The sequence below is a fragment of the Dermacentor albipictus genome, chromosome 3 (assembly GCF_038994185.2).
Source record: "Dermacentor albipictus isolate Rhodes 1998 colony chromosome 3, USDA_Dalb.pri_finalv2, whole genome shotgun sequence".
NCBI classification, from domain to species: Eukaryota; Metazoa; Arthropoda; class Arachnida; order Ixodida; family Ixodidae; genus Dermacentor; species Dermacentor albipictus.
Window position 1 is genome coordinate 75,904,321 of NC_091823.1, and position 27,490 is coordinate 75,931,810.

General features: G+C 43.6%; 1 protein-coding gene across 6 annotated transcripts in view; it reads left to right on the forward strand.

Annotated features, from left to right (window-relative positions):
* Window positions 1-27,490, forward strand: part of Sbf (SET domain binding factor) — a 158,201-nt gene that overhangs the window by 101,124 nt on the left and 29,587 nt on the right. For 4 of the 6 annotated variants that reach the window (XM_070535622.1, XM_070535620.1, XM_070535621.1 and 1 more), the window contains 11 exons: window positions 6,712-6,840; window positions 8,307-8,512; window positions 9,214-9,460; window positions 11,816-12,014; window positions 17,237-17,370; window positions 17,819-17,991; window positions 19,763-19,956; window positions 21,066-21,273; window positions 22,793-22,873; window positions 23,680-23,852; window positions 27,041-27,295. In XM_070535622.1, the coding sequence (XP_070391723.1) occupies window positions 6,712-6,840; window positions 8,307-8,512; window positions 9,214-9,460; window positions 11,816-12,014; window positions 17,237-17,370; window positions 17,819-17,991; window positions 19,763-19,956; window positions 21,066-21,273; window positions 22,793-22,873; window positions 23,680-23,852; window positions 27,041-27,295 (1,999 nt within the window). The remainder of the gene's footprint in view (window positions 1-6,711; window positions 6,841-8,306; window positions 8,513-9,213; window positions 9,461-11,815; window positions 12,015-17,236; window positions 17,371-17,818; window positions 17,992-19,762; window positions 19,957-21,065; window positions 21,274-22,792; window positions 22,874-23,679; window positions 23,853-27,040; window positions 27,296-27,490) is intronic. The other 2 variants (XM_065430032.2, XM_065430035.2) reach the window with 1 other exon arrangement.

The following is a 27,490-nucleotide window of genomic DNA, read 5'->3' on the forward strand; positions in this document are numbered from 1 at the left end:
TGATCCCTGTAGTAATGATGATTTGACAGGCTTACTTAAGTGCATCTGGGTAATAGTAGCTTTCCAAACAAGGTACACAATAAAGTGGAACAGGTGACAGTGTGTATATGAATGCAGAAGGAATTTCTTTGCAGGAGGTGGTGAAAATGTAATCCACGCTAAAGTGAGCCTTTAGAAAGTAAAAACTTTCAACAACCTCCTTTAAGAAACCCCAAGGTACATATCTGACAGATGAAGACACAACTATTTCTGGGAAGTAGTTTATTGCTGAATTTGCACGATTCTAACGCAAACTTTTTTAAAAATAAAAGGTGCATTCAAATTTGCATGCGTGTTACAATCGTAACTGAGTCTACTCAAGATAAAAAATTAGGGGGAGGGAGGGGGAGGGGTAGCTCAATACAAAGTAGCTAGCCAGACCATCATTCAACGGGTCGTCTGAACAAGCGATGCTCAGAAAACATTGCAAGGTGGCTCCGTGGAGCCACCTTGCAATATTTTGCATAATGAATCCTTACCAACTAGCTCAGCTTTCTGTCGTTCTAGGCTCCGTGGTGCGTGGAATGGGCTCTCGCAGATGATGGTGCTGCGAGCCTCCATAAGTGTGGCATTTCTAATGCATTGAATGGAACTGAATATGGCTTTCTGTGGTCGGTAGACAGTGAAAAGGAGGTGTTGTCGGACTCCGATAGACACTAGCCGCTAAGATTCAGCCAGCTGTGTGCGTGTCTGTGTGGTTTTGTCTGTTCCATAATATTGTTTCAACATGGTACGCATTCACTCAGGCTTTGTTACTTGATGTGCATGGTAGAATTGGCACCGAGTTATTATTTTTTAATATTTGGGCGATAATATAACTACACATTATAATCGGTGGCGCGGTAGAGTCATGAAAATGCAGTAAGTTGAGTTGTCTAACAAATGTGAACCAGGCCAACACCCCACTCTCTAGGAAAAGAAACACTTGGTAGGGGCAGCAGTTGTCCATATTTAGCTTATTTGAAGCTTGAAGTGTATTCCTAGCAACTCAACTTATGTATGTTCTGCAGGTATTACACTGCTCATAGCTTAGCACTTTTCTGTCCGCGGGAAAATAGGCAGTTTTTGGGCAGTCTTGTTTTTTACTGCTACAGCAAATGCTTGATAATAGAATGTATGGTATCCATTCGTAGAAGTAATGTCCTTTCTAATGGCATAATTTTGAAGTGAACATTTGTTAATATTTATTTGAAAAAAAGTTGTTAATAAAGAAATTTGTTACAAAAAAGAGAAAACTGCGTAAAAATATAGATGCTGCTTTGTACCAAGAGAACATAAAAAAATTTAGAAATATATATATATATTGAACAAAAAGGCTATATACAACATTCCTGCAACATCGGCTTTTGTCTGTAGGGTTTCTTTATATACAAAGGAAGATGTTAGCCCTACAGGCTATCGTGCTTATGTAGCGGCTTTTATGAACTGGTGTGCAAAACTGCGGAGCGCAATAATTGCACAATGCCGAGGACCAGTCCTGGCCATTTTCTTGCGCAATACTGCACTCTTTGCACCACCACCACCAAGTGGTCCTTCTAAAGCGACGTTGACACCCTGCAGATAAGAACTGCGACCTTTAGAATGCACCGGATGTCTTTAGATTTTACTGCAGCAATGATGAAACGGTTCAGAGTAGTAAATGAAACCTGCTGGCAAATACCCGTTGACATTCCGAGGCTATATGGCGCACTTTTGGCGTCTGCACTAAAGTCCCAATGAATCAAAATCATCTTCCAAGTTTGTGCTGCTACCACCATCAAAAAATTCTGACTCGGACTCATTGGAATCCGTTGAAGTTCGCTGTTGCCAAAGGGCATCTGCGCACGACATCGATGCCATGTTGGAAGCTACGAGCGCTCATCACGCCTGATTAAAAGGTGCTTTAAGAATCCCCCCATGGTGAAAAAAAAAAAAGAAACACGAAGATGAAACTAGCAAAATAATTTCCTTTTTATGCACTGGACGCCGCTAGCTGTCCGAAAGCACTTTGATTGTGACAAAATTTGAAGTTAAAACCATCGATAATGGGCTGTCGATGGGTATAGGCACGGACAGGAAAGTGTTAAGTTGCAGGTTTTCCATCGTGTTTGTGTTTGCTACTTCTGTCCAGAACCTTGCATGTTCAGGCAATGTGGCAATGTAACCATTAGGCCACAACTGCACGTACACTTCTCTTGTACAAACACCAACTAGCACTTTCAGATGGTCACCACGCGTTGATTATGTTATGAGGGTTATGATTTCCATACTGTGACGCACACCCACAATGAGAGACCAATTAAGAAGTGGCCAGTAAATTTTAAATGAATATGAAGAAATGAAGGCATACAAGCCTATGGCCAGTAAATTTAAAATAAATATGAAGAAATGAAGACATACAAGCCTATGTAATATTTGTGACATTGCGTAGCACAGGTATGTGAGAGCACATATGCATGTTGGTTTGTTTTACACCAAGTACGTAAGAATGGAATGGGCAAGCTTATAGCATTTAATTAAATGCTTCATGAAAGCTTCACATCACAAAGATTCCAACATGTGTGTTTTATAAGCATAATTTTTTTTAACCTCTAAATGCATTTTTATGGGGATAGCAATTATCACTTGTGCCTGTTGTATTCTACACAAAATCTTACTAACTAGCCCAAACCTATGTATTGCTCAATCGTGGCAACTTTGCATCAATGTTCACAGCCTTTGTAGCATATATTGGACGACTATTGTAGCAGCCTTAGGTAATCATTGTCATCATTAAGTCAAGTGATTGATAAAATACAATAACAGGAAAACATAAAGTACCTGAGCTGGTACTGGACATGGGATTGTCACTTGATGCTGAAGTTAACTCTGCCACAGCCGCATTGTACAGTGTAAAGGCCGAAAGCAACAGGCCTTGCAATTTGGGGTTGTGGTGTGCAAGACAGTAGCAAACCAGCACTACTGTGAAAGAAGTTAAGTGAAGCCAGCAGAAGTGAATGACAGGATAGGAATAGGAAATAGGAGTAAGCAGTCACTGCGAATGTTTCCTGCTACTGATAAGGTGCTAAGTAGCTTAAGTCTTACTGCGCATAATAAAGGTATTGTCATGTCAACAATTGCAATGTCATATAAGCTTGTGTCGAACGGCCAGCGTAGAAGTCATGCCATATGCTGCCATACGATCATCTTCAACATGGTCGTCATCATGCTGTTCTTGTCACAGACGCGTTCACTTGTGACCCAGATGCACAACTACTGAGTTTACAAAAGCACATTGGTTCACCTAGTATTGCTTTGTGTAACCACACGCAATGCTAGTTAGCCAAGTACCTGCAAAATATTTCGCATAACATTGATTCTCACAGTGCTCGGGATCTGCAAAAATATTTTTTTTTCATTTCTGAAGTATTTGGCAGTTGTTTTAGGCATTGTGCACAAGAAGGCACATTTGGATAAGGTCTTGTGTGTAGATTTGCTTTCACAGGGCTGAAAAGTCAGCACATTGACAACAGTCTTCCTTATCATGTATATCCTTTTGCCTCTGCTTGCTTTCGAAACAAATTGTCTGTGCTATTTGAAACAGATACTTCTTGCGAATCACTCCGTACCCACAGCTCATATTCCATCTCTCGTGGAATTATGATAAGTGACTGCTCTATCAGAGATGAGATTGTGAATGGTATCTGCAGAAATATTTGTGGCCTTTGATAGGTTGGTGAGTTTCGTTTTATCTTCAAGCTGGTGAAGAGCAAACCAGCAGTGTCATTCTTTAACATCATTCATTTAAGATTCAAATATGTTTGGTTCTTTTGGATTCTGTTTCATTTTTACATAGAATAGCAGCTGAAGTAAGTTCTGGTGAGACACAGAATTGTAGCATTAGACAGAAATGAAGTTGGCCTATCAGATGACTTATTAGATTACTGTTCACACGTTACAGTAGAACCTTGTTCATACGTCCTGGAAAAAAAAAATGTGAAAAACAATGTGCTAACTGGATAAACACACAACCCGAAGTCACTAAAAGATTTGGCAGACTCGACTGTAGTTAACGTCTATGTAACGCGAAGCGTCATGCAAATTGTCACTGCACAAGAGACGCCGACATTTGATGAGCTGGTGGGGCTTAAAATTCCCGAGACATGCATTGTTGTTTTTTCAGTTAGCAAGCTTAAGTTCACGCTCTTTGGATTAGGCCTGGGTCAGCAGCTTCTTTGGTTGGAGAATTTTGAAGTTAAGTTTTGAGGTGCCCTCGTGAATCTGGTGGGGCCTGAGCAGCCTGGGACGTGCTTTGTCATTTTCCTATTGCATAGTGTTTTAGATCGCAGCAGGAAGCAGGAACGAAATCAAGCTGGGAGGTGAAGCCGGAATATAATGCCTCCAGAGTGGAACATTACCCTCACTTCATGCCACATGTAGCAGGGAATGACGGCACGTTTGGGCTAGTTTAGATTATCACCTGTAAGAGCGTACAATTAGCTTTCAATGACACTATGCCACATGCACGATGAAACAGATAAGTGAAGATGCTTATTGCAAAACGGGTGGTGGAAATAGCCGTGAATGCGATGTGTGACAACCCGCGTGGAGATTTGCTGGTACAGGAAGAGGAAACTGAGTGCATGCCGTCATTTTCGTGTTGCATGGACTGGCGAATATGGCAAGAAAGCTGCTGTGGTAGGTGCCTGTTGCTCTCGATTGCTATTGCCTTATGCCTTTTCTTGTTCTCTTGGGGTACCGCAGCTAGAAAACCTATCATGCAATTGCAATTTGACAGTGTACTAAATGTTAGTTTCGAGAGATTGTGTTTTCCGGGGGCATATTAACCAGTAGAGAATAAATGTAACTGCATTAGGTCAATTTTTGGGTTCTCGATCACAAACGTTGGCCCCAGGAAATCATATGAAACAGGATTATTTAACAAGGTTTTACTGTATGTTTTGATGGAGTAGAAGTTCAGCACTACTGACTTTTGCTGAGTTGGTTAGGTATACCATAAATTTTGTGGTACTGTCAAGACATGGATGAAATAAGATTGCTGTGTTTTATGTCCCTTGTTGTTATTAACATTTTGATACCATTAGAAAATTCACTGGGAGTACAGGGCGATGAATACGTGCAAACGTGGACACAAGAATGAAATAACGAAATGCATGGTTGCAACTATCAACGTGCTGTTATAAAAAACGTCTTCATTGTCTACTGCGATAACTGAGTAGGTCTCCCCCTCGCCCAAGAAGTAGGAACACGTCTTCGAGCTAAAATTTCCTAGACCCACTGCACTGAGGTTTTGCAGCAGTATGTAGATTTATTTGTTTCTTTATATGATAAGCCTCTATCAGGGTAATGCCTCACCTAATTTTCAACATTTTCTGTAATATTCTGTAATTTTCAAAGCCTATTCTTACTATGTTTAAAATAAATTTTGTAGTGTTTCTAGCTGCAGTCACACATGAATTATATTTTCTTAGACGCAGTGCATATTCACTACCATAAGCTAGGCAAAGTGCAGGTAGCATGCCAGTGATATGTCTATAATCTGCAATCGCACCTGTCAAGCATACTTTTGGCAAGCACATTGCTGGTGGTGAACATAAATGACTAACAGCTGTTCTGAGTGTTCTTGTAACTGTGTCCTAAGTAACAGAGTATAATTAGCATTCTCTCCTCTTGCTGGTACACATGCAAGTTTCTGTTGGCTTGGGAGATTGCATGGTAACAAGGCAGCATGCAGATTGTTGAGTCTTCTTCTAGCTATGCCTGGAATTTGGCACTGGTTTGGTGTTGGCCTTTTTTTGTGCTCTTACAAGATATTTTCCTAGTTTGTGGCCCAATATGGCATTTGCATAGTGTGTTTTGGAATGACTGTTCTTGGATAACACTCTTCTGGAGACATGCATTGTGTGGTCTTTTTTAGACTTTGTTCTGATTACATTCCTTTGCAATTTATTTGTGTTGTTGATTGTTCTTAGTGCATTGTTGGTGTAAAGGTGTGTAACCATAACCTAGCATTCTTTTAGCTGGGGGTTGATGCTGCGGGTTGTAGCTGACTCTGGGCATATATGCCTATTATTTTAAACTGATTAGGAAGAAATGACACTAGACTGAAATGGAAAGCACATTTACTGATAGTAAATTACAGAAACACATTGAAAAGCAAAAGTGTGCCATTTGCTGCTTTAATGTCTTGATTTGGGCAGGTAACCCTTCTCACCTAACCTAGGAATATACTTTGCAATGTATCGCCTTACTGTGTTACCACTCTCAAATTACTGTTTTTCAGTCAGTTGCGAAAATAGGCACTCAGCCTTGAAAGAAAAAAAATTTTTTTCTTAATTATCCTGCAAAAAAGAACAAGAAATGCTTTGTTTCTTTGTGGCGCACATACGGTCTCTTCTGCCCGTTTATTCAATATCTGTGTAATGAAGTAGTTTGGCTGCATGGCTTCACAGTCTTTTACTGGGCTACATTGTAGGGCTATTCATGTTGGTATGTACCTATGGCAGATAGTCACTTGTGCACAAATTATTGCCAGACACATTTAAGACCTGTTTTGTCAGTTATAGAATAGCGTGTGCATACAATTTAAATTTATAAGTTATGCGCCATAACTTAGCTTGAATACTCAAGGCATTGAGCCAGCTTTGTCCTTTAGCAAAACAACTGACAGCAGTGTTGGTTCATTTCCTACAGAACAAGGACTACCCGTTGAACTGGTCAAGGCAAGAGTACTCGAGGAACAACTATGATTCATCCAGTCGTCGCTCAGCCACTTTAATCAAGCCACCAGAGCCCAGCGCACTGGAGATTTGTGCAGAACAGGTGTGTTAATTTCCACCATTTCACTCTCTCAACCTTGCCAGTTTTTTTGAGATTGTGGGAAGTGTGTTTCAAACTGCACTTGTAGCAGGCATACTTAGCAGGCAATGCATTGGAAGTGATTGTGACTTTTCACACAGTCTGTGACTTTTCAGTGTCACACCGTGATAAAAAAATAGTGCATTACATAATGTCACATGTATATGACGGGTGTCAAGTTAAATTTGACACCACGGTCACACAGTTCGGTTGCACTGAACCTGAACACTAAATCACATTACCTGTCATGGTGGCTGAATGCCGGCAGTGGTGTTCTGCTGAACATGTGGTTGCGGGTTTTATTCTTGGCTGCAGTAGTCCTGTCGCTATGAAAGCAAAACGCAAACATGCTTGTGTAACAAACTATGGGTGCATGTTACAGGACCTTTGGGCAATCAGGATAATCTGGAGACTTCCACTATGGCATCTCTCATAGCCTGTTGTCTTTGGAATGTTGAACACACTTAAAAAGTATTGTCACATGGTTGGGGTGGCATGCTGGCAGACATGCAGGCAGTGACAATGAAATGCTTTGTCGGGCAGAGTTGCATCCACTAAGCAAACGTACAATTCGGCAATGACACTGCCATGATTTCACACCCTATTTCAAAGATCTCATAGTGCATTATAGAGCAAACGACACTGATCAGGAAAAAGGGAGAATATTTTACACACATCCCTTATACATGTGTTAATAATCAGCAATTGTTCCTAAGAGTGTCCATTTGTCCTCTCTGGGATTCGCCTCCAAGATTCCACAGCCGCCCTTGCAGAGAAATGGGGAAAGGATAATGCCTATCATAGTAAATGTAGTGCAACTTAATCGCAGCTAAATAATTTATGACCCGCCGTGGTTGCTCAGTGGATATGGTGTTAGGCTGCTGAGCACGAGGTCGCAGGATCGAATCCCGGCCACGGCGGCCGCATTTCGATGGGGGCGAAATGCGAAAACACCCGTGTGCTGAGATTTAGGTGCACATTAAAGAACCCCAGGTGGTCAAAATTTCCGGTGTCCTCCACTACGGCGCGCCTCATAATCAGAAAGTGGTTTTGGCACGTAAAACTCCATAATTTAATTTAAAAAAAAATTATGATACCTAGTTTCATAGACAAAGTGTAAAAAAAAATGTGCTGAGAGGCTCCGTGCTTGCATTCTTCATGCTAGTTATCATCTTTAGCAGCTGTAAAATGTGGGAACGTTAAACTAAGCCGATTTCCTGCTTAGGGCTAAGGACTTTTGCTCCCATGACCTGGTCCAATATCTTGATAGCCACCTTCATGGTGTTATTTTTGCAAACGCAACTTTCCTGGTGTGCCTGTGTCTTCATTCCTGGGGCTGTGTATCATGGTTGCCATTGAATACTGCCACATAGGGAACATGTTACATTCGTGCAAGTACGATTCATAAAGTTTTGTCTATCATCTCACAGATGCGCCTCCAGCAGAGTGGGCAGCTGAGCAAAGACGAGATGGAGGAACTTTCGAGCCGAGAAGAGTCCACTGTGTACAGCCAAGCCATTCACTATGCCAACCGCATGGCCGCACTCCGGGTGCCGCTCGACGCCTCCCGGCGAGCCGCCCCTGCAGACGTCGCAGCTGACGGGCGCTCTAACTCTAACAGCATTGTCACCAACAGGTTCGTCCTTGCACTACACTAAAGAAAGGCTGGACATTTCAAAAGGCTTTGCAGATAAAGTCAAACCTCGATATGATAAATACGAATATAACAAATCATTGGATATAACTAAGTAAGTATAAAATGTTTCTTGCTGATATCAGTATGTAACAAATATGTGCTTGTAATGAATATCAGATATAAGAAACATATCTTTATGTCAGATACGACTTTATTGTAACAAAGCTCAACTAGTATGCTTATCAGTGTGAAAGCAGGGGTGCTCAATGTCTTTTACATGAGTGAGACTGTGTGTATTTATCGACTAACTGCATAATGTTTCCCACAATTAGGTTTCTTCAAATCCTCACATGAAATCCAGTTTGCATGAATGAAATACTGGAATCCATGTTTTGTCACTTTAGGGCAAATTCTTGCATTAAGAACCACTGGTGAACAAAAATGGCAGGGCCGTAATGAAACTGAATGGTGGGAAACAAAGTGGAGCACAGCTATCTGGGAATTTCTGTGTGTTATCTCTGTGTAAACAGCTGCTAATCAGCCGCTAAACAGTTACAAAACTGAAGTCTGTGAATTGAACACTTCAATGTCACACTCACAGGCAAATGTGAAGGGGTGAAATACGCAGTCATGTCATGCGCTTTCTTGTTTGCATTTGATTCTGGCATTCATTTCCCAACGGTCAATCTCCCCTGTTGCAGCGTTGCAGAGACGGACAGCGCCTGTGACGGGGAGAGCGGCTTTGGAGAGGAGGAGGCATGGGAATTGGTGGGCGCCGGCGTGACCAAGCTGGTGGGCCGCTTTGTGGACAAGGTGTGCCACGAGAGCGGTGTCACGGAAGAGCACGTGCGCGCCCTCCACCAGATGGTACCTGGCGTGGTGGCTATCCAGCAGGAGATGCTCGAGGCTGTCCACAGGGAGAGCAAGCGACTGCCCCCGATCCCCAAAGTGAGTCCGTGGCTGGGGCTTTAGCTGCAGCTATGTCTCTGGCCATACCTACGTATACGAAATTTCAAATGTTCAACCTCTTGCTTGGTTTAGCACATAAATCGGATCAGATGTGGTGCGACTGTCTGCATAAATGCGGCACAACGTGCACTGCCACGCAACGCTGCAAAAAGTCAGCAGTTATGGTTAGTAGATGCTTCGTTTTCGTTTGAAATTCACAATGGCGTCCTGCCGTTTTAACTTCATGCTTTTTCCGATGAAGCAACAAAAAATGTTTGGAGCTCTTGGTGCTCGTGTAGCCAATGCTGCAACCGTAACAGCAAGACCTTTGCAAAACGCTTGCATGCAACAATAGTTTATGCTTGCAGGGAACAAGAACGCTTAGCTATCATATGCAGAATCCACTCGTGTCTCTGTGTTTCGCTGAAATTAAAATATATCACATGATCTCGAAAAAAAGATGGCAGCTAATGCACTCATTGTTTCCAAATGGCAGGTGATCGGAACCGGCCGGGCACTGTATCGATGTAGCTACAACGCCGCATTTTGTTCTTTATACGAGTTTTTTTTTAACAGAAACTTGCAGTTAGATGCTGAAAAGTGTCTAGAATATAAGTGAAGGTACTAGATATCTATTTTCGGATCAAAGTGATGTCAAATTGTAACTGCTGACACCAACTACAGTGTCAATAATTCTTGTGCGTTTTGAAGGGTGGGTCCGCACATAGTGAACTACTTATGCAATGACCACTTTTTGCGAAACTATCGAGCTCATTATAAACAAGTTTGACTGTGCTGCTTGATACATGACATATTACCATGATACTTTTTAGCTTACCCTCATTGTGTTCAGTGCTTAAATGAGCAAGTAAATTAATGATACAGTGAGAAATCAGTCATTTAGATAGTTCCGTATTACCAGTGCATGACAAACCTAATGCTGCAGCATCATCTGGTAAATAGATGTAAAAACACTTTCATGGCTTGTTGGCTTATTTTCTTAAGCCTAACAGTGTTCGAACAGGTGATCTCTAATAACAAAGAAGAAGAACTAATACTTTCTTCTCAGCGTTAGATGAGGCTAAGTGAAGGTTGGTATTACCATTTATTTCTTGCTTTCACGACTGAGAGCAAGTTATAAAGGTGAACTCGAATCAAAGTAGGCCACCTGAGTACGCTGCCATGTTGTTAAGCGATCACAGTTACTGATGGTAGCTGCTGTGGTTGTTCGTCTGCAATATAGGATGTGGGTTTACACAAGGCTTCTCGCTGTAAGTTATCTGGGCAGTATATAATGCCATATTTACTTGCATAATGAACACACTTTCTTTCCCGAAAGATATGCGCCAAGTTGGGAGGTGCGTTCATTATATGGGGTAATATTTCTCGCAATATCTTTTTCCGTGGCCACCCCTAAAAAAGCCAGTTTTACTCAAAATGCAAACCATCGATTGCAATAGCAAGTGTGTAGACAGCTACACAAAGTAATGATAGTAGTTTCATCGGCCGTACAAACTTGCAAACATTCCCTTCAGCGCAAACTGAGCGGCGAGAATGCAGCACGCACAAAGGTATGAGCTGCCATCGACTCAGCCCCAGACGCAAATCAATATGAAGATAGGGTGCATCGTGGCCACGCATTGCGCAGTTGTTGCCGAAGTAAAGCGCTGCCCCCCCCCCCCCCCTTCTCCCTCCTCTCAGTGCCATGCACGCGATGGAAGATGGCTTGTTTTCTTCCTGCTTTCTTCCCTTGTATGCGGGAGATTGAGCCGCTATTGTAGGCCCCCCTAGGGTGCATTTGTGCAACACGCAGTTGTTGCCAGAGTACAATGGCCCCCCCACCCCCAGGCCTTTTGTGTGACGAAAAACAGCATGTGAGATTAAGCTGCGATTGTCGGCTTCCCTCACGCACTTTCACTTTCACCTGCACCATGCGGCACGACAATGACGACGACGATGTTGGTAAAAATGTGCCTGGAGCGTCCATATAAGTGCTATCACAATAAAAGTAGGAGACACGGTAACATTTGGAGTCGGACACGGCGTCGGACACAGTTACAGCCGTCGGGCGCCATATCAGATGCTGAATTGTACAATGTGTCTTTTACTTCACATCTGTAAATTCAGGGTGCGATCATTATGCGAGAAAAAGAAAGAAAAAAAAAACACTTCTTGATTGAAAAAGGGGGGGGGGGCTGCGTTTATTACGTGAGTACGATCATTATGCGAGTAAATATGGTAAATCACGCAAAGATAAAACAGTCATTCTTTTCATCCATATACCTGTCGCCAGCCGCAGAGCCCTTGACGTGTGTTGTCACGCTTCTTTCAATTTTATCTTTTGCTTGTTATTAGCCCAAAATGCTGGTGCCGGGCTTGCTGCAAGGAGAGGAGCTGGCCATGGAAGGGCTGCGGTGCTACCTCATCCCAGATGGCCGCGAGGAGGGCACCGGAGCACCAACTTTGGGAGGGCCCTCACTGTTACCTGCGGAGGGTGCCATATTCCTGACCAACTACCGTGTCATCTTCAAGGGAAGCCCCCTCGACCCATATGGTGAGCTGTTCACCTTAGCAGTGCTTATATTGAAAACCAACAACTGTCCAGACTTATAGACTCGTATAGAATGTGTAGGTGCACCTTGTGTAACGAACAATAGCTGTGTTGTTTCAGGCTTCTTAACAGGTTGTGTCCTTGCATCAGTGCCTCACTCAACAGCAAGCATGTTGGCATTGAAGGAAATCAAAACGGTGTTACATTTGGTTAGGATTGAATTACTGATCTTTTATTTCAAAATAAATGCTAATCTAAATGAGCCACTCATGTGTGGGCAGCAGTGTGCATTATGGGATATAATTATGTTTACTTGCATTATCCCCTCTGAAGGAAAAAAACAAGAAAGCTGGAAAGTTATTGCATAGTGGTTGCGTGGTGCTTTAAGTTGTCATCTGTTCGGTTCAACTAAGGATGATGATAGTGCATGTTGCCTTCCACCGTCTATTTAAACACTTGACAGATAAATAAAGCTACGCATGACACCAGTGAGAATGTGACGAATGTTGTCATTTGTTTGTCATGGTCGTTGTGGCATGGTTCGGTGTCATTATGCTTAACCCATTTAACAAAGTCTGTGCAACGCCAGTCTGTGCCATGGTGTTCTGTCAAGTAGTTGGGTTGCTAAGGGCATAGGTCTTCCGTCCGCGGCCGATGCCTTTTTGACATAGCACATCCAAATAACCTGGCAATTCTTAACAATGGGCAGCCAGCCTTCTTCAAGAGTGACCGATCCAGCGCACTCGTCGTCACCATGATCCACAGTACTATAATTGAGTAGTCAGACCTATCTGGATCAACGTACGAGGAGTTTGTTGGTGAGCTAAATCAAACAAAACAAAGCAGCTCTAAACATCTGAAACCACCTCAAACTCATTCAACGGCTGACGTTGAGCGTGAGAGGCTTTGGGCAATGCACCGTAGAGCTGAGAGATGTGCTCGTAGGACACTGTCTGTTGATGACATTCGTGACGCTAGGCAAATGCAAAGGCATATCCAATGTCACCTGGACCAGCTAGACAGGAGGCAATGGCGGACCTTCTGTTCCAAACTTGACCCTAGAAAACCGCTGTCAAGAATATGGAGCAATATGCGCAGCTTGAAAGCCCTGCTGACTCAATTGCATTGTTTCAGTTCTATTGCACTATCCCGTAACAGCAACGAGTTGGATGTGGCGGAGACTTTCTGCTCCAAGATCAGTGCTGCAGCAGCGCTTGCAACTTTTCCTCGAGCAGCACAGGAGGTTTCAGCGACAGTGGCCACTATTGAAGCAGACAAACGTTTTTGATCATGGAGTTACTTGGCGTGTTGGCATTGGTGAATAAGGCATCATCTCCTGGTCGTGACTGCATCAACTACACCAAGTTGACATACTTAGGTGACAAAGCAAAGATGTGCCTACTTACCATATTCAGCGCAAGCTGGGAGAGTGGCCGTCGTGAACCTTGCTGCAAATGAGCTCATGTTATCCCTGTCGTTTGCGCTTATCCCTGTTTGCGCTTGGTGTGTCGTCTTCTTTCACGTCCGTGTCGTTTTTTATGTCGCGCAATATCTTTTATCCCTGTCCTCAAGCCTGGCAAGTCTCCAACAGACATAAACTCCTATCATCCGCTTGCTCTTCTTAGTTGCATGGGAAAGCTTATGGAGAAGATGGTATTGATGCACTTGGACTGGTTGCTGATGAACATGAATGTCCACCCTTCGCAAATGTCAGGGTTCAGAAAGGGTTGCAGCAGCATAGTCAGTGTAATCAGCCTTGTCAACTGCGTAAAACTCAACAGAGCTGTACATAACATCACTATTGGCGTATTCCTTGACATCAAGGGAGCGTTCGATAATGTGATTCACAAGGCTGTTTTATAATCTCTGGAGTCCATTGGAGTTGGTGGTCGTATGTGCCACTGGATCTTGGGCTACCTCACTGATTGGGCAGTGTACATGTCCACAAAAGATGGTGACACAGCTCCGCACACAGTGCATTGAGGAGTTCCTGAGGGTGGTATTTTAAACGCGACCTTATTGGACTGCAGAAGTGCATTCCCACGTTGATTGAAATCTCCTTATATGCAGATTACATCTGTATATGGAGCTGTGGTCGCAACAGACTTGTCCTACAATCATGATTGCAGAAAGCTATCAAATCTATTGAAAATTATCCATTTGCACGAGGTCTAACGATGCCACCAAAAAAGTGTGCCACTATTGCTTTCACTAGGTGTGATGTCTCACGCTACACGTTAAAGGTTGCACACTCTCCCATTCGGTACATGTCAAGTCGCGAGTTTCTGGGTGTGACAATCGACAGACTAGTGACGTGGACGCCTCATATTCGAATACGAAAGAAAAAAAATGGAGTCATACGTGAGCATCTTCTGTATGCAACACTGGGGGCTGCGACATAAATTCTTTGCTACGCATGTATATGGCTTTCTGTGAAGGTCTCCTATGATACAGCCTCCAGCATTACAGGGCATTTCCCAAACCAACATAAAAACATTCACATGTGAACAAGCAAAAGTCCTGAGGGTGTGCCTCGGCCTTCCGAAAAACACATGAAGTGTAGGAACCCTTTCAGAAAGCAGACGCCTATCGGTCGGTTCCAGTGCTTCTGCAGTAGGAGTTTCTTCGAGTACACGCGCGCTTTGCTGCCAGAGTGCCGGGTCATCCGCTTTCTTCAGATAGCAGTCCTGTGGTGCAGTGCTTGCTCCCGCTGAATTATCAAAACCGTTCTATGCCAACGGAACCATTGTGGAAAATTCCTTCGTGGTCCATTGTCACTTTTGTTCCTGGGTTCAAGAGCAAGAAAAATACTCCTGGTCCAGCGCTGACATATTTTGCTCTAGAGCATGTTAACACCAGCTACAGGGCTCACCATCATATTTACACTGATGGCTCTGTTATGCCTACATCATCTGCTGTTGGTGTGGGGATTCTGTCTGCGGGTGCTACCATCTCTGCCGCTCTCAGTCACTGCACTTCCGCTACAGCCACTGAACTAGCTGCACGGTGGGTAGCTTTTATTTACATCATAGAGTGGACAGCCGAGTCTTGGGTCATCTTCACAGTCTCAAGAGCGGCCCTGCAGTCCCTGAAGTCGCCACACATGCAGGAACAACTCGCAGTGGATATCAGACGCCTATGCAATTAAGCCTGCAAACTGCATTACAGCGTTGTGCTGCAATGGTTACCAGCCCACTGTGGAATACAAGGCTAAGTCCAGGCTGACCATGCTGCCAAAGCTGGACACGACACATAGAGGGAAATGGTCCAGGTACCTTTCTTGAGATACGACGTGGTGACACTGGTATCTGCACGCGCTTGGCATTTCCAGTGATTCCTATGGACAGATGCCAGCTACCAGTACAGACCCCTATATGATATAGATCCATAATGCAACTTTTGCATGTCGCGAGGCCTCAACAAACAAGACCAAGCATGCCTTCACCGCATAAGACTCAACGTGGCCTACACAAACTACTTCAGGTGTAGGATTCAACTCACTAACTCGCCAATATATGTACTCTGAATGTAACGTCCCTGAAGACCTGCAACATAACATGTCTCTGCAACTGCTACCACTATGCATTAGAGAGGGAGCCTCTGAAGGCATCACTGCACCTTCAACGGGACTCGAGCATGGCACTACAGCACATTTTCGGTCCATGGCAAAGCACCACCTGTGCGTTACGCACCACGAAGGCACTGCTGACATTCTTGCGGGCCACGATCCTTACCGAAACTTTGTAGATATCTCTATAGTGTATCTATGTGTGTGTACGTGCATGCACACGCGTGTGTGTGTGCGTACGTGTGGGACTGTATGTTCCGTAAAATGTTTATCACTGTATATATCATAATCATCGCCTAGCACCTGGATCCACATGTCAGGTGAACAGCCAGGCTAACATTTCCAGCATACCATTAAAGCTTGTTTCTCTCTCTCTCTTGCTATTTGCACTGTGGCATCTGGATTCATAGCTTTGCAGCGATTCATAGCTCTGCAGTAATGTCTCCAAATCTAATCTTTATATTGCACTCCCCACCTTGGCAAAGAATGGCACCATTCATGTAAATAAAGGGTGAGTCAAGCTGACTTTGCTTGAAACGATAGCCAACTTGACCTGCACGTACTAGATTGTGTGCAAGGCTTATTGTCTGCTGCCATTTTTCAGGTGCTTGTTCTCATTGCCATGCAAACAAACTAGAAATTTCTATCCGTATGAACCAGGAGCACTGCTGCCACTTCACATGCACTTCTGCAACTTATAGCTAAGGCTGATACAGTAGACTTCCGTTAATTCGACTCCGGTTAATTTGACTTTCTGGTAAATTCGATCCTGACCGAAGGTCCTGACTTTGGCTCATGCATTTCTATGGGCCAAGCTTTCTTTATTTTGCCAGATAATTTGAACTTGGCCAGTCAACATGCACGTGCCTGTCCCCTGTGGTGACCCACGTCATCTCCTGTCGAAAACGGCTATTGTTGGCCTTTTAATTTTAAAGCAATAATGTTAGCTCACAATGTCTGATTATGGTATTTACCCTATTATAATGTGTGCCTTTTTCTTTCCCAATAAAATTGGGATGTTAATTGCCGATGTGGTACAATTGGATACAAAAAAACAAAACCGCATTTGCGGTGTTTCTATGCTTTACCACACAACATGGCTGTACATCGGCGAAGCTAACTTCAGAAACTTTAGAAAATCGATAGCATTGTGCAACACATATGAGACCCTTGCCCCTTTTTCTTACTAAACAGTTGGGTATACAATAGATTTCTACTATGTTTAGAAGCTTGAATGTTATTTCAGTGTTAGTTTTTCTACTTTGGACACATAAAGAGCTTGCGCATTTAATTTGGAGGCCTGTTAGAATTGGGCAAATACTGCCAAGTGAATCAACGGTGATTTGGCATATTTTGTGCATCTTCTTTAATTCAGCCTGCTGGATAATTAGATCAATTTCATCTGTCCCATCAGGGTCCAAATAACAGAAGTTGACTGTATAGGTATAGCACTTTAGTTTCGTTGATGACTTGCATGACGAGGATTTTTTGACTTATCCATTTACACAGTTTGTGTGGTTCACATTAAATGTACCACACAAAGTGTTAGCAAGGGAAATTTTGTAATACCACCAATGCTCTCTTTATGCAATAATTTGTCTTTGTTCTGCAATTCATGTCCTGAATTGCGTGGTTGATTCTTGTGTGCACGATACAGCGTGTGAACAGACGGTGGTGCGGAGCTTCCCGGTATCAACACTGACAAAGGAGAAAAAGATAGCTGTCCAGTACCTGCAGCACCTGGAGCAGGTGCTACCCGAGGGCCTCCAGCTGCGCTCAAACACCTTCCAGGTACTTGACGGAATTCACAGAAACTAGGGTTCAACTATGTTAAGGGGGCTACTAGAAGGGCCAACATTGATTAACAGTCCCTTTAAAACTCCCCTTGTCAAAACATTGGCTCCAGGCTAAGGCTCCCCTTGCTTGCCTATTGTTAATCCAATTCTATCCTTCATTTTCTTGTGACCCCTTTGGCTTGTTCATAAAGGTGGGGGTTTCAAAAGTCACAGAAGCCAAGAAAAGCATAGGCAAATGGCAAAGTGTTTCTGTCTTTCTTACTTTATGTACTACTGTAGTATTTCTCATTTCCTGTGGTGAGGCTCTTAGCAGTAGTTTTGTACATATTAGCTTCTGCTGTGTTGCCTCTCTGGCCAGGCACGAAATTAAATAAATAAATAAAACTTCGTACAGCTAGTATGGTGGTGAATAGACATTTTTGGGCACTTGCCTGCTTCTGCAGCTGATGAAGGTGGCCTTTGAAGATGAAGTGACATCTGAGAGCATCGAGGCCTTTCGCAAGGTGCTCGGCCGGGCCCACTGCCCGCCCCATTTATTCCAGCTGTTTGCCTTCAGTGGTCACATGGCCACTCCTCCGACACCGCTGCACAAGAAGGAGAAGCATGCCACACTCACGTGAGTGGGCTTCCCCTTTCCACCTTCAGCCTGTTTCACATGCTGTTATTTTGTAGTGTGAACCACCGCCAGAGGTAGTGCCACACTGTTGTTGTAAAAGGCTGGTTTAGCACATTGCAAATTTGAGTGAATGAGACTGCAGTGGCCATCAATTTTTCTAGTTCTGAGTGTGGGCTCATGCTGACACGTCAATGCGTACATCGCACCCTGTTGCCCTGCTGCCATTGATGTCATTGCCATTAAGTGCATGCTCAAGGCTGTCACAGTTACTGTGCATGAAGTGCTCTGTCCCCTGTGTGGCCAGAAACGCTGACTGTTTGTCGTTTAGAAGAGGCTTTGCATTTCAGCATGCAAGAGGGCAAGGGCGTGTTTCACACCACTACGCAATGCCTTCTGTTGTGAATTATGCTGCATATGAGCTGAATATCAAGCATGAGAGAAAGACAGGACAAAAGAAATAACTGGACAAGATGAGCACATCTCCAGTTGTCTCTCTTGTCCTGTCTTGTTTTCATGCTTGCTTTTTAGCTGTGGACATGTACCAACTAGTCCAACCTCTAATCTTGAAAACTAAAGAGGTAGCAGACTCAGTTCGGGCTTCATTTCTTCAATACATTATTCACTGAATCCATCTAAACAAATGCAAGGTGGAATGATTGTGAAGCCCATTGCCGAAATTTGTTGAAATTTGGATCAAGAGAGATGCATATTCCACTTGCTAATGAAATTTGGTATTTGTATTAGCAGTGGCCAGTCTGACTTAGCAACGGTGAATTTGAATTCATTTTCTGGTGCGAGAGACGCCTTCGGACACTGTAGAGAAAGAAAGGGCATTGATGCATAAGAGGACGAGGTTCCAGGTTGCTCACACAGTAGGTACATATCTCATTACGTTCTTATCAGGGAAAGAGTGCATGGAGCAATCCAGCTCTAGCATCAAACCTCAGTGAGAGAGACGGACATAACAGGAGATGCAGAGAGAAAAATTGGGATCTATGCATATGGATCAGCTATTGTTCCGTATGTTGATATGTAGATATCCTTATGTGATTGTTCACTGCAGTGTGAGCACAGTGTCCAGATTGGGCACATGGATCAAAAACATCAAAAAGAACTGGAGTTCAAAAAGCTAACTCTGAGATACAGGAAACAGGAGTCTGACGGCCTGCAGAGAGTGAGTAAAAAAATATATACAGTAGAAAGGGATGTAGCAATGGAATTCTTGGACTGGCTTCCTTTCACGTCGTGGATTTGGACAGTGCCTGCTTGGGACTATTTAATATTTTGTTGATGAAACAAGGTTACATTGCATTCTAGAGAAACTAATTAAATTTAGTGAGTTTTGTGGACTTCCTCTGCACAGAAAGGGCCAAAACATGCGAGAATACTTTGAAGCCTGCGATGTAACATTGATGTGTTAAAAAGCAAACTTTGGCTTTTTTTCCTTTGCTAGTGCAGTCAAGCCTTGGATATAAGGAATTACTGGATGTAACAAAACAAATATAAAATTTTTCTTGCCGATGTTACCATGTAACAAACTATGCTTATAACCAATATAGAATATAACGGAGGCCCATTTAGGTCTGATGAAATTCAACTTCAATCTGCGCTTTTCTTTCAAATAAATTGTAGTTTTGAAAGAATGCTTCACCAGTCTTGCTATTTAGTGCTGCTTCAGAGTTCGCTGTTGTTAATGCAAGCCTTGGCGGGCAGTTTTACAGACGTTGAAGTAGAAGCAGAGGATGCAAGATCATCTTTTCCCATTGAACAGGGGCAAGGCGAAGCGGCAGCTGCTGAAGACAGCCATGCGGGCAGGCTTCAAGCCACGCCCTTCATCACGCAAGCAGAAGTACGTAGTGCAGGGGCCCATGGCAGCCAGGACCCTCCCGGCGGGGGCACGACCGCCCTACGACCACGAGGCTCCCGACCGGCCCCTCACTTTCCTACAGGATGATGATGGCTCAGGTGGGTTAAAAAAAAAAAAGAAACTTGCAGAATAAAGGATACTGGGCAAACACACATTCTCCCTTGAAGGGACACCAAATGGAAACATATAGGTGAGCTAGATGCTCATGTACTTATATTTAGTTGCACGTTAAAGAACCCCAACTGGTCAAAATTAATCCAGTCTGTTACTGCAGCATACCTCATAATGCACTGTGCAGTTTTGGGATGTTTAATCGCACAATTTAACGCAAAACAAACACAGACAAAGGAAATTAAGTGGACAGGACATGCTAATTCTCAACTTTAGAGTTAGCCCATATCTCTTCTACTTCTTATAATGCAAAAGCGTTAGATGGCTCATGAAATATAACATACAGTGGCATGGCCAGAAATGCTGTAAAAAGTCACATGGTTGCAGGCAATCAAAGGGAGGTGCGCGCCACATGGGCCACTGAGTTCCTTGAAGCACCACCAGACAGCGTTCACCTTGGCGCATCTGCGGCAACGGTGGCGCCAGCTTTGTGGGGGGAAAAACAAGCGTTTCCCAGTAAAGATTATGGTTTCGTAAGCTGAAGTTGGCAGAAAGCAGCAACTGTGTGGCTGGCCTATATGTATAGCGCCGCACGTTGCGGTGCTGCCAGTCGGTGTACTGATTTCAGTGAGTTCTGTCATGCGTTCCGATGCATGAACCTTCGACTTCATCTTCTCAGTCACTAGCTGTGCCTGATTCATTTGGACGTTCACAGAAATATGTGAATGGGGCTGAGGCATCGTCGGAGAGACGTTGCAATGCTTTCGCATTCATCCGTATAGGGACACCTAAGTACCCTTGAATTTTTCTTTGTCCGTGTTCTTCAACACTTCTTGTTCTACAGCATGAATGCACACTCTTCCATCTGCCAGTCAATTCTACCCCGCATGTCCCTAGTGGATGATGTGCAAAATCCTTTAAGTCAGCTGCCCTGCAATGCCTTACACTAGTACAAAACATTTGTTCAAGGACACCATTTTTTTTTCTATAACTGCATAGCACTGAGGGCGAGAGGGAATGCACAGGTACAGATGCATGCTGACGTCTAGAGGTTTGTCAAAGCAAGCATCCCTCCTTTCTCTATTGTTATTCACAGATGACGCCGAATCTGTGCCACCTGTGCCACTACCAGCCGTCCCACATCTTCCACACCGATCACTCGAGAAGATGGGTGACACTGTGTACAGCCGAGACTGGCAGAGGCTGCACCTAGGTGCCCTGGGTGCAAACTCATCTATGTCTCGGGGGCGCCCCGAGGGCTTTCGCATTAGTTCTGTCAACATGGGCTACACCGTCTGTCGTAGGCAAGTAGCCATAAGCAGCACTCTGTCTTACAGGAAAAGAAAAAAGATTTTAATCTTGAGACATCTAGCTGTCTGTTGCCTGTTTGTTGTTTCATACAAGCTGTTTTAAGTTGCTTCATGTAGTCTCCTTCTCACTCTAAAATAATAGATGCATGCTGTATTGGTTTGGATGTACCTCAAAGTGCTCTTTCCAAATTGTAGTTTTAGTGAATGGTGTCATGAGCTTATTGTGTGTACAAGGTGTCTGTCACTGCTGACAGCCCATGCTGAAAGTCAACTGTAAGGTTGTAAATAAGCAACGCTGCAAAAACAACCTGTCCAGGGATATTAATGATCGATTCTGGTCAATATGGAACAAGTTATCTTGCTTGAAATAAAACAACTTGCATTCAACTGATGGATCTGGAGTGAATTCAAAAATTCCAGTGGATGTTTTGGATCAACTCACTCCACGACAGAATGCACTTTTTTGGTCATATCAGGGTGTGAGTTCTTGCAAAATGTCTGGGACATGCCTTGTCAGCTTTGCTTGATGAGGGGATGGGTTTGTCAGGCTTTAATGCTTCTTGCAAGAGTCGGCCTGCCTACACGGTACTACTCTGAATGATGGTTGCATTTTTAACTGATGCGGGGTTTCATTGGCATATTTTGCTTTGAGAGATTTTAGTTTTAGATAGACAGCTTTAGGCCAATGTCACTCATAGTCCACTCCATTCAAAATTTGTGTACTTGACCAGAGCAGAGAAGAGTATTAAATTCAAATTTTTGATAATTTGTGTTGCAAACACATGAGTTTCACACAGTCAGGTTGGCTGAAAAGTAATGAAGAAGCCAAGTGGACATAGTGTCATGTTTCACTCGCTTGGATCGGCAGTGAAGAAAAGAAAGAGGCAGCATTCTTCCTCTGCAGCCAGTGTGCGCACTGTATAGGGATATTGCTGAATGGCTGTTTGCAACCTGTTACATGTCCGAGCTGAGTGGAGTATAAATGTTATACTAGTAAAGCTGTCTGATGACTATTTGTGACAAATAATGTGACACTGGGATCACTTTGGTCCCTTCATATAATAATAACATAGACTCATCAAAGTTAGGCAACAGTTGGGGAATGGAGTGTGTTTGACAACTTTAGTGGCAATAGAGCAGTTGCAGAGCAGTTTGTTTCTTACTGTAAAATTTGAATTTGTGACGCTGGACTGCTAGCACAGGGATTCAGATGACTCCTCTAGATTAACCAGTGGAATTCATTCCAAGTTATGCTATGTACCATATGTCATGTTAAAAGAAATAGAAATTGGATTTTGTAGCGTGACCTTGTGTAGGTACACAAAGATTTAAACTGTACCTTTTCATTCAACCTTTGCATAGTTCTGACTAATCGTGCATAAGCCACCAGCTATTCAACTGTAATAATGCCCTGACCTTGGTTTTGCATGAAAATTCTTGCTTTCATATTTAATGGGGATAATTTGAAATAATTGGTGCAAGGTGTTCTTACATTGGGCCTTTTGTTGTGCAGCTACCCAGCTCTCGTGGTGGTTCCTCAAAGTGTTCCTGATGACAGTATCCGCAAGCTGTCTCGCTGCTACAGGCATGCAAGGCGAGTTCATCCTCTCAAGTTGTGCTTTGGCACACACTCTGGCACTCTGCAAGCAGCATTTATTTGATTACAAGCTAGTGCGTTAGTGTGGCCACCGTTTTGTATGCAATGCTTCCAGGTTGCTGCGTCAGTTGTTTAACTGCCGTGTGGCTTGGTAGTCAATAATCTGACCCAGTGGCCTAGTAGATGCAAAGTTGCACACACACAGTATGTGTCTGCATCGTCAAATTCTCACATATAGCATATTCTAGCTTCCTGTGGTAATTGACAGGTCAAACCTGATTAGGAATGACATATTTGCAAATCAACCTTGTTCATAAGCCAGCTAACTCACTGTGGTGGCTCATTGGTCATAGTTTTCTGCTGAGCACTAGGTTGCAGGCTTGATTCCCCAGCCACAGGACTCCATATCAGTGGGGGTGAAATGCGAAAACATTTGCGTACTTAGGTATAGGTGCACGTGAAAGAATCCCGGGCAGCCCAGTTTAGCTTGGAGACTTCCATTGCAGTATTTCTCATAGCCTCGGTGTTGCTTCGGTACATTAAACCCAATGAATGAATGAATGAATGAATGAATGAATGAATCAATCAATCAACAAATCAACTAACAAATCTGAGTGATTGCCTGTGCTGTAACATCATGCAGGTAGTTAACATACAAATTTTTCTGCTTATTTGTGAGTGAATGTGGGAATGCATATGTCAATGCGTAAATAAGCTAAACGTCTGTTTGTTGCGTATGTGCCTTAGTGTGTATTCAGTTTGTTAAACTTGATGCCTTCCTTAAAAAAAAAAAAAAAATGCAGGTTTCCGTCAGTGTGCTGGCGTCACCCAGGCACCAAGGCGCTGCTGATTCGGGCCAGTGGTTTTCACGGCAAGGGCGTGATGGGCATGCTCAAGGGCCACCCAACCACCTCCAGTGGGTCTCCCTCCTCTTCTCCTCTCCTCTCTCCCTTCCTCATTGTGGGCCGACTCGTCGGTCAGTCCACAGCGCTGCAGCACCAGTCGCCATACTGTTTGCTGAATGAAATCGACAATTAGAATGCTGAATCGGCAGAAATCGACAATACAGAATGCTGACCAAAGGGTGTTGTCTTAGGGGCTGATGTTTTGGCTTCCACATGGAGGCTCTGTTCACTAAGCCTTAGTGGACAAGGCTTCTGTGTGGAAGCTGTAAGGTCAACTCCTTTGACAACACCACTTTGGTTGGCGTTTAATTTTTTCTGTTTTTAATATGAGTCGTGCTAAACCTGAACAGTGAATGGTGTTGCCTGCTGTGGCAGATCATTGGCAATGGTATTTCACTGCTGAGCGTGAGGTCGTGAACTCTATTCTCAGCTGCTGAGCACATTAAAGTTGGAATGCAAAAGCACTTGTGTACTGAGCCTCTTGACCGGCTATTTTCCCCTAGTGGGTCAAAATTAATCAAAAGCTCTATACTGCAGCATCTCTCATAGCTGTTTCAGGATGTGAAACATAAAAAAGAAAAAGAATTTTAAAAAAAGAAACCCGCCTTGGTTGCTTAGTGGCTATGATGCTGGGCTGCTAAGCACGAGGCCGTTGGATCGAATATCAGCCACGGCGGCTGCATTTCGATGGGGGTGAAATCCAAAAACACCTGTGTACTTGGGTTTAGGTGCATGTTAAGGAACCCCAGGTGGTCCAAATTTCTGGAGTCCCTCACTATGGCATGCCTCGTAATTAGATCGTGGTTTTGGCACCTGCAACCCCATAACTTAACTTAAACATAAAAAAACCCTAACTTAACCTTTACTGGCAAGTTGTTAAGAAGACATGCTGGCAAAAGCACAGCAAATGACAGTGAATAAGACAAGTGAATATAGCCGACTTCTGTTAATTGACGCTGATGGGACTGATGAAATTGATCCGGCTGGTCGAATTAAACAAACTGCAAAAAAAAAACCAACAAACCACACCGCTGATTCATTTGGCAGCTTTTGCCCGATTCTAACACGCCTCCAAATCAAATGCATGCCCTCCTTCTATGTGTCAAAAGTAGAAAACTAACATAGAAATGACATTTAGCTCCTAAACAAAGTAGAATTGTAATGCGCACACAATTTTGTAAAAAGGGCAAGGGTGTAACACGTCTTGCACAATGGTGGCTGGTTTCGTAAAGTCAGCTTTGCTGCACATTTTAATGTCTGCTTAACCATAAACGGTCGTAAATACCATAACCAGGCATTGTGAGCTACGGTTATAGCTAGAAAATCCATCCTAGGGAGACAGAAAATAATGTAATTTCGATGTGAGGGGACATGTGGTCATCGTACTCCCTGTCCCTTAAGCTCCGCTGAGGCAGATGCTGCCACTAAAAAGGTCACTGGTCAAGACTGGTCAAGTTCGAATTATTCAGGGAAGGAGAATATTAGGATTGAAATAACGAAAGCATTGGCCCATAGAAATGCATGGGCATAGGCCGGGACTTTCAGCAGGGATCTAGCTAAGGCAAAAATAGAATGAACAGGAATCGAATTAAGGGAAGTCTGCTGTACTGCCAGGAATCAACCCTTTACTTATTGAATCTTGTTGTAGATTGTGGAGCAACCCCAGTCATCATAGGCATTTGAGAATATGCTGCACAAATCCATTATACATATGTGTGATAATGACAAGCTAGTGTCGGAAAGAGTGGCTGCAGTACTCAAAACACTATGAATGAATAAATGAGCAAATAAGTGGACAGGCAATGATAAAGTTCAGAGATGGAAACTTGGTTGAAGTTGTGCCAGCAAAAGAGAAGTACAACTTGGTGGCGATAGTAGTGACTCTTGAGATAACAGTCCGTGGTTGGTGAATTGAATTCCATGACTGACAGTAGCCGCCCTCCTCCGTTTACTGAGCATCATTGCATATTCTGGATTGTTGGGATTCGGTATGACAATTCTTGAACGCATTATGTGTATTGCCTACAACTGATGAAGACATGCCCATTTCGCTGGAAGCTTATGGCATAGTAGCACTTTCAATACCATGATTGCATCTTGCGCAAGAGTGGGAATGAAGCATTGAAGCAGTGATAAAGCAAATTAGACAGCAGTAACAGCATGGAAAAATTTAGAGATTGAAAGCATAAACAAAAAGTGTATGCTGCAACGCTCAGCTAAAAATTTCATTTTCAAATCTTAGCTTGAGTGCACTGCTGCTTAAATTTTAAAGGGTGATTTTGAATTTAGTTTAGTGGAACTTGTTGTTGGGCGAGTTGGTAGATATTAGCGAACATTGTTTAACTGCACGAGCAAACGAACCACAAAGAGTAAAAAGTCACAAAAAGCCACAAACAGCCACAAAAATTCCCTGTCCCTCGCTGTCTTTGTGGTTCGTTTGCTCGCGCAGTTAAACAATGTTCGGTGATTTTGAATGTTAAAAAGAGACCTCATATGAAAGTTCCCTTCTGGTAGGCCTAAACTGGCCTAATGAGTAGGGCATGAACGTTTTAATTGACACACAACCATTGTAAGCATCTTGGGTGTTTTTAAGATTTCTGCACAGGGAGCAGAACATGATTTCGTAGACGTCTCTCTGTCCTTTGTTGTTCCATGCCTTGCAGAGGGTTTTCTGCTCGCATTTTCTTGTTTTGTGAGCACACTGAGCCTTTTAGACTTGCTTTGTATCATTTCTTTATACTTGCAGGTATCCACAAGCATGTCAGACACCACATTGTGTTGGTCGCACCGTAAGGTGTCAGGTTTTGTACCCTGAAACGAACCTTTTTTTTAGAAGTTTGGGCGGTCTGGTGACACTCAATTGTTCCAGATGCAGAAAAACGCAATGCGCCTCAGAGGGTCAGTAAAAGCAAATACTAAATCAATCTAAAGTGATAGATTAGTGCTCGAGAATCTCTCACGTATGCAACGTCATCACTCCCCGGTTGGGTGGCGGGAGATTTGAATTGCGATAGAGCTATTCGGACCCTGCAGATGCAGTTTTATCGTAAACTAAGTCTTTTCTTGGGACGAAACAAGCATTGTGAGGTTTCTGGAATGGTATGTAAACAATCCACATCGACTTAGTATTTGTGTTTAGTGTTCCTTTAAGCCTCAAATTTTTGTATGTACTGTCGCTTGATCTCTTTAAAGACTAACGTGCAGTGTGGCACAGCACAAATGTTTCTTCTCTCTCAAGACCTGCTTGATTCTGTTGCAGGCACCGTGAGCGAGACGTCATCCTCGATCGAGCAGGAAAAGCTGGTGGCGGCACTGGTGCGAGCCAGCCCCCTGTCCCAGCCGACACGTGCCTCACCCGGTGTGCATGACTCGTCCCTGAGCATCAGCTCCCTGGTGCTCGACGGGGCCCACGACAACTTTCCCACACTGACGCCTGAGACGGCACGCCGCTCGCACAACCCCTTCCAGAAGGCTGTCAACAGCCTGCGCTCGTCGGGTGGCAAGAGCGGAAAACGTGAGTGTACATCTATACCCTGTTTTTCGCCAGTTGAGTTGTTTCACTCACAAAGGAGCATGGACAGTATGATCTTGTAGCCCAGTCGTTATTGAACAGCAAACACAGAGCAGTCATTTTACTTCCAGTGCGTAGTCGGTTTACTGAAATTTACATGCAGCTGTTGGTTGTGCAGTGTAACTGGCTAGGAAGATA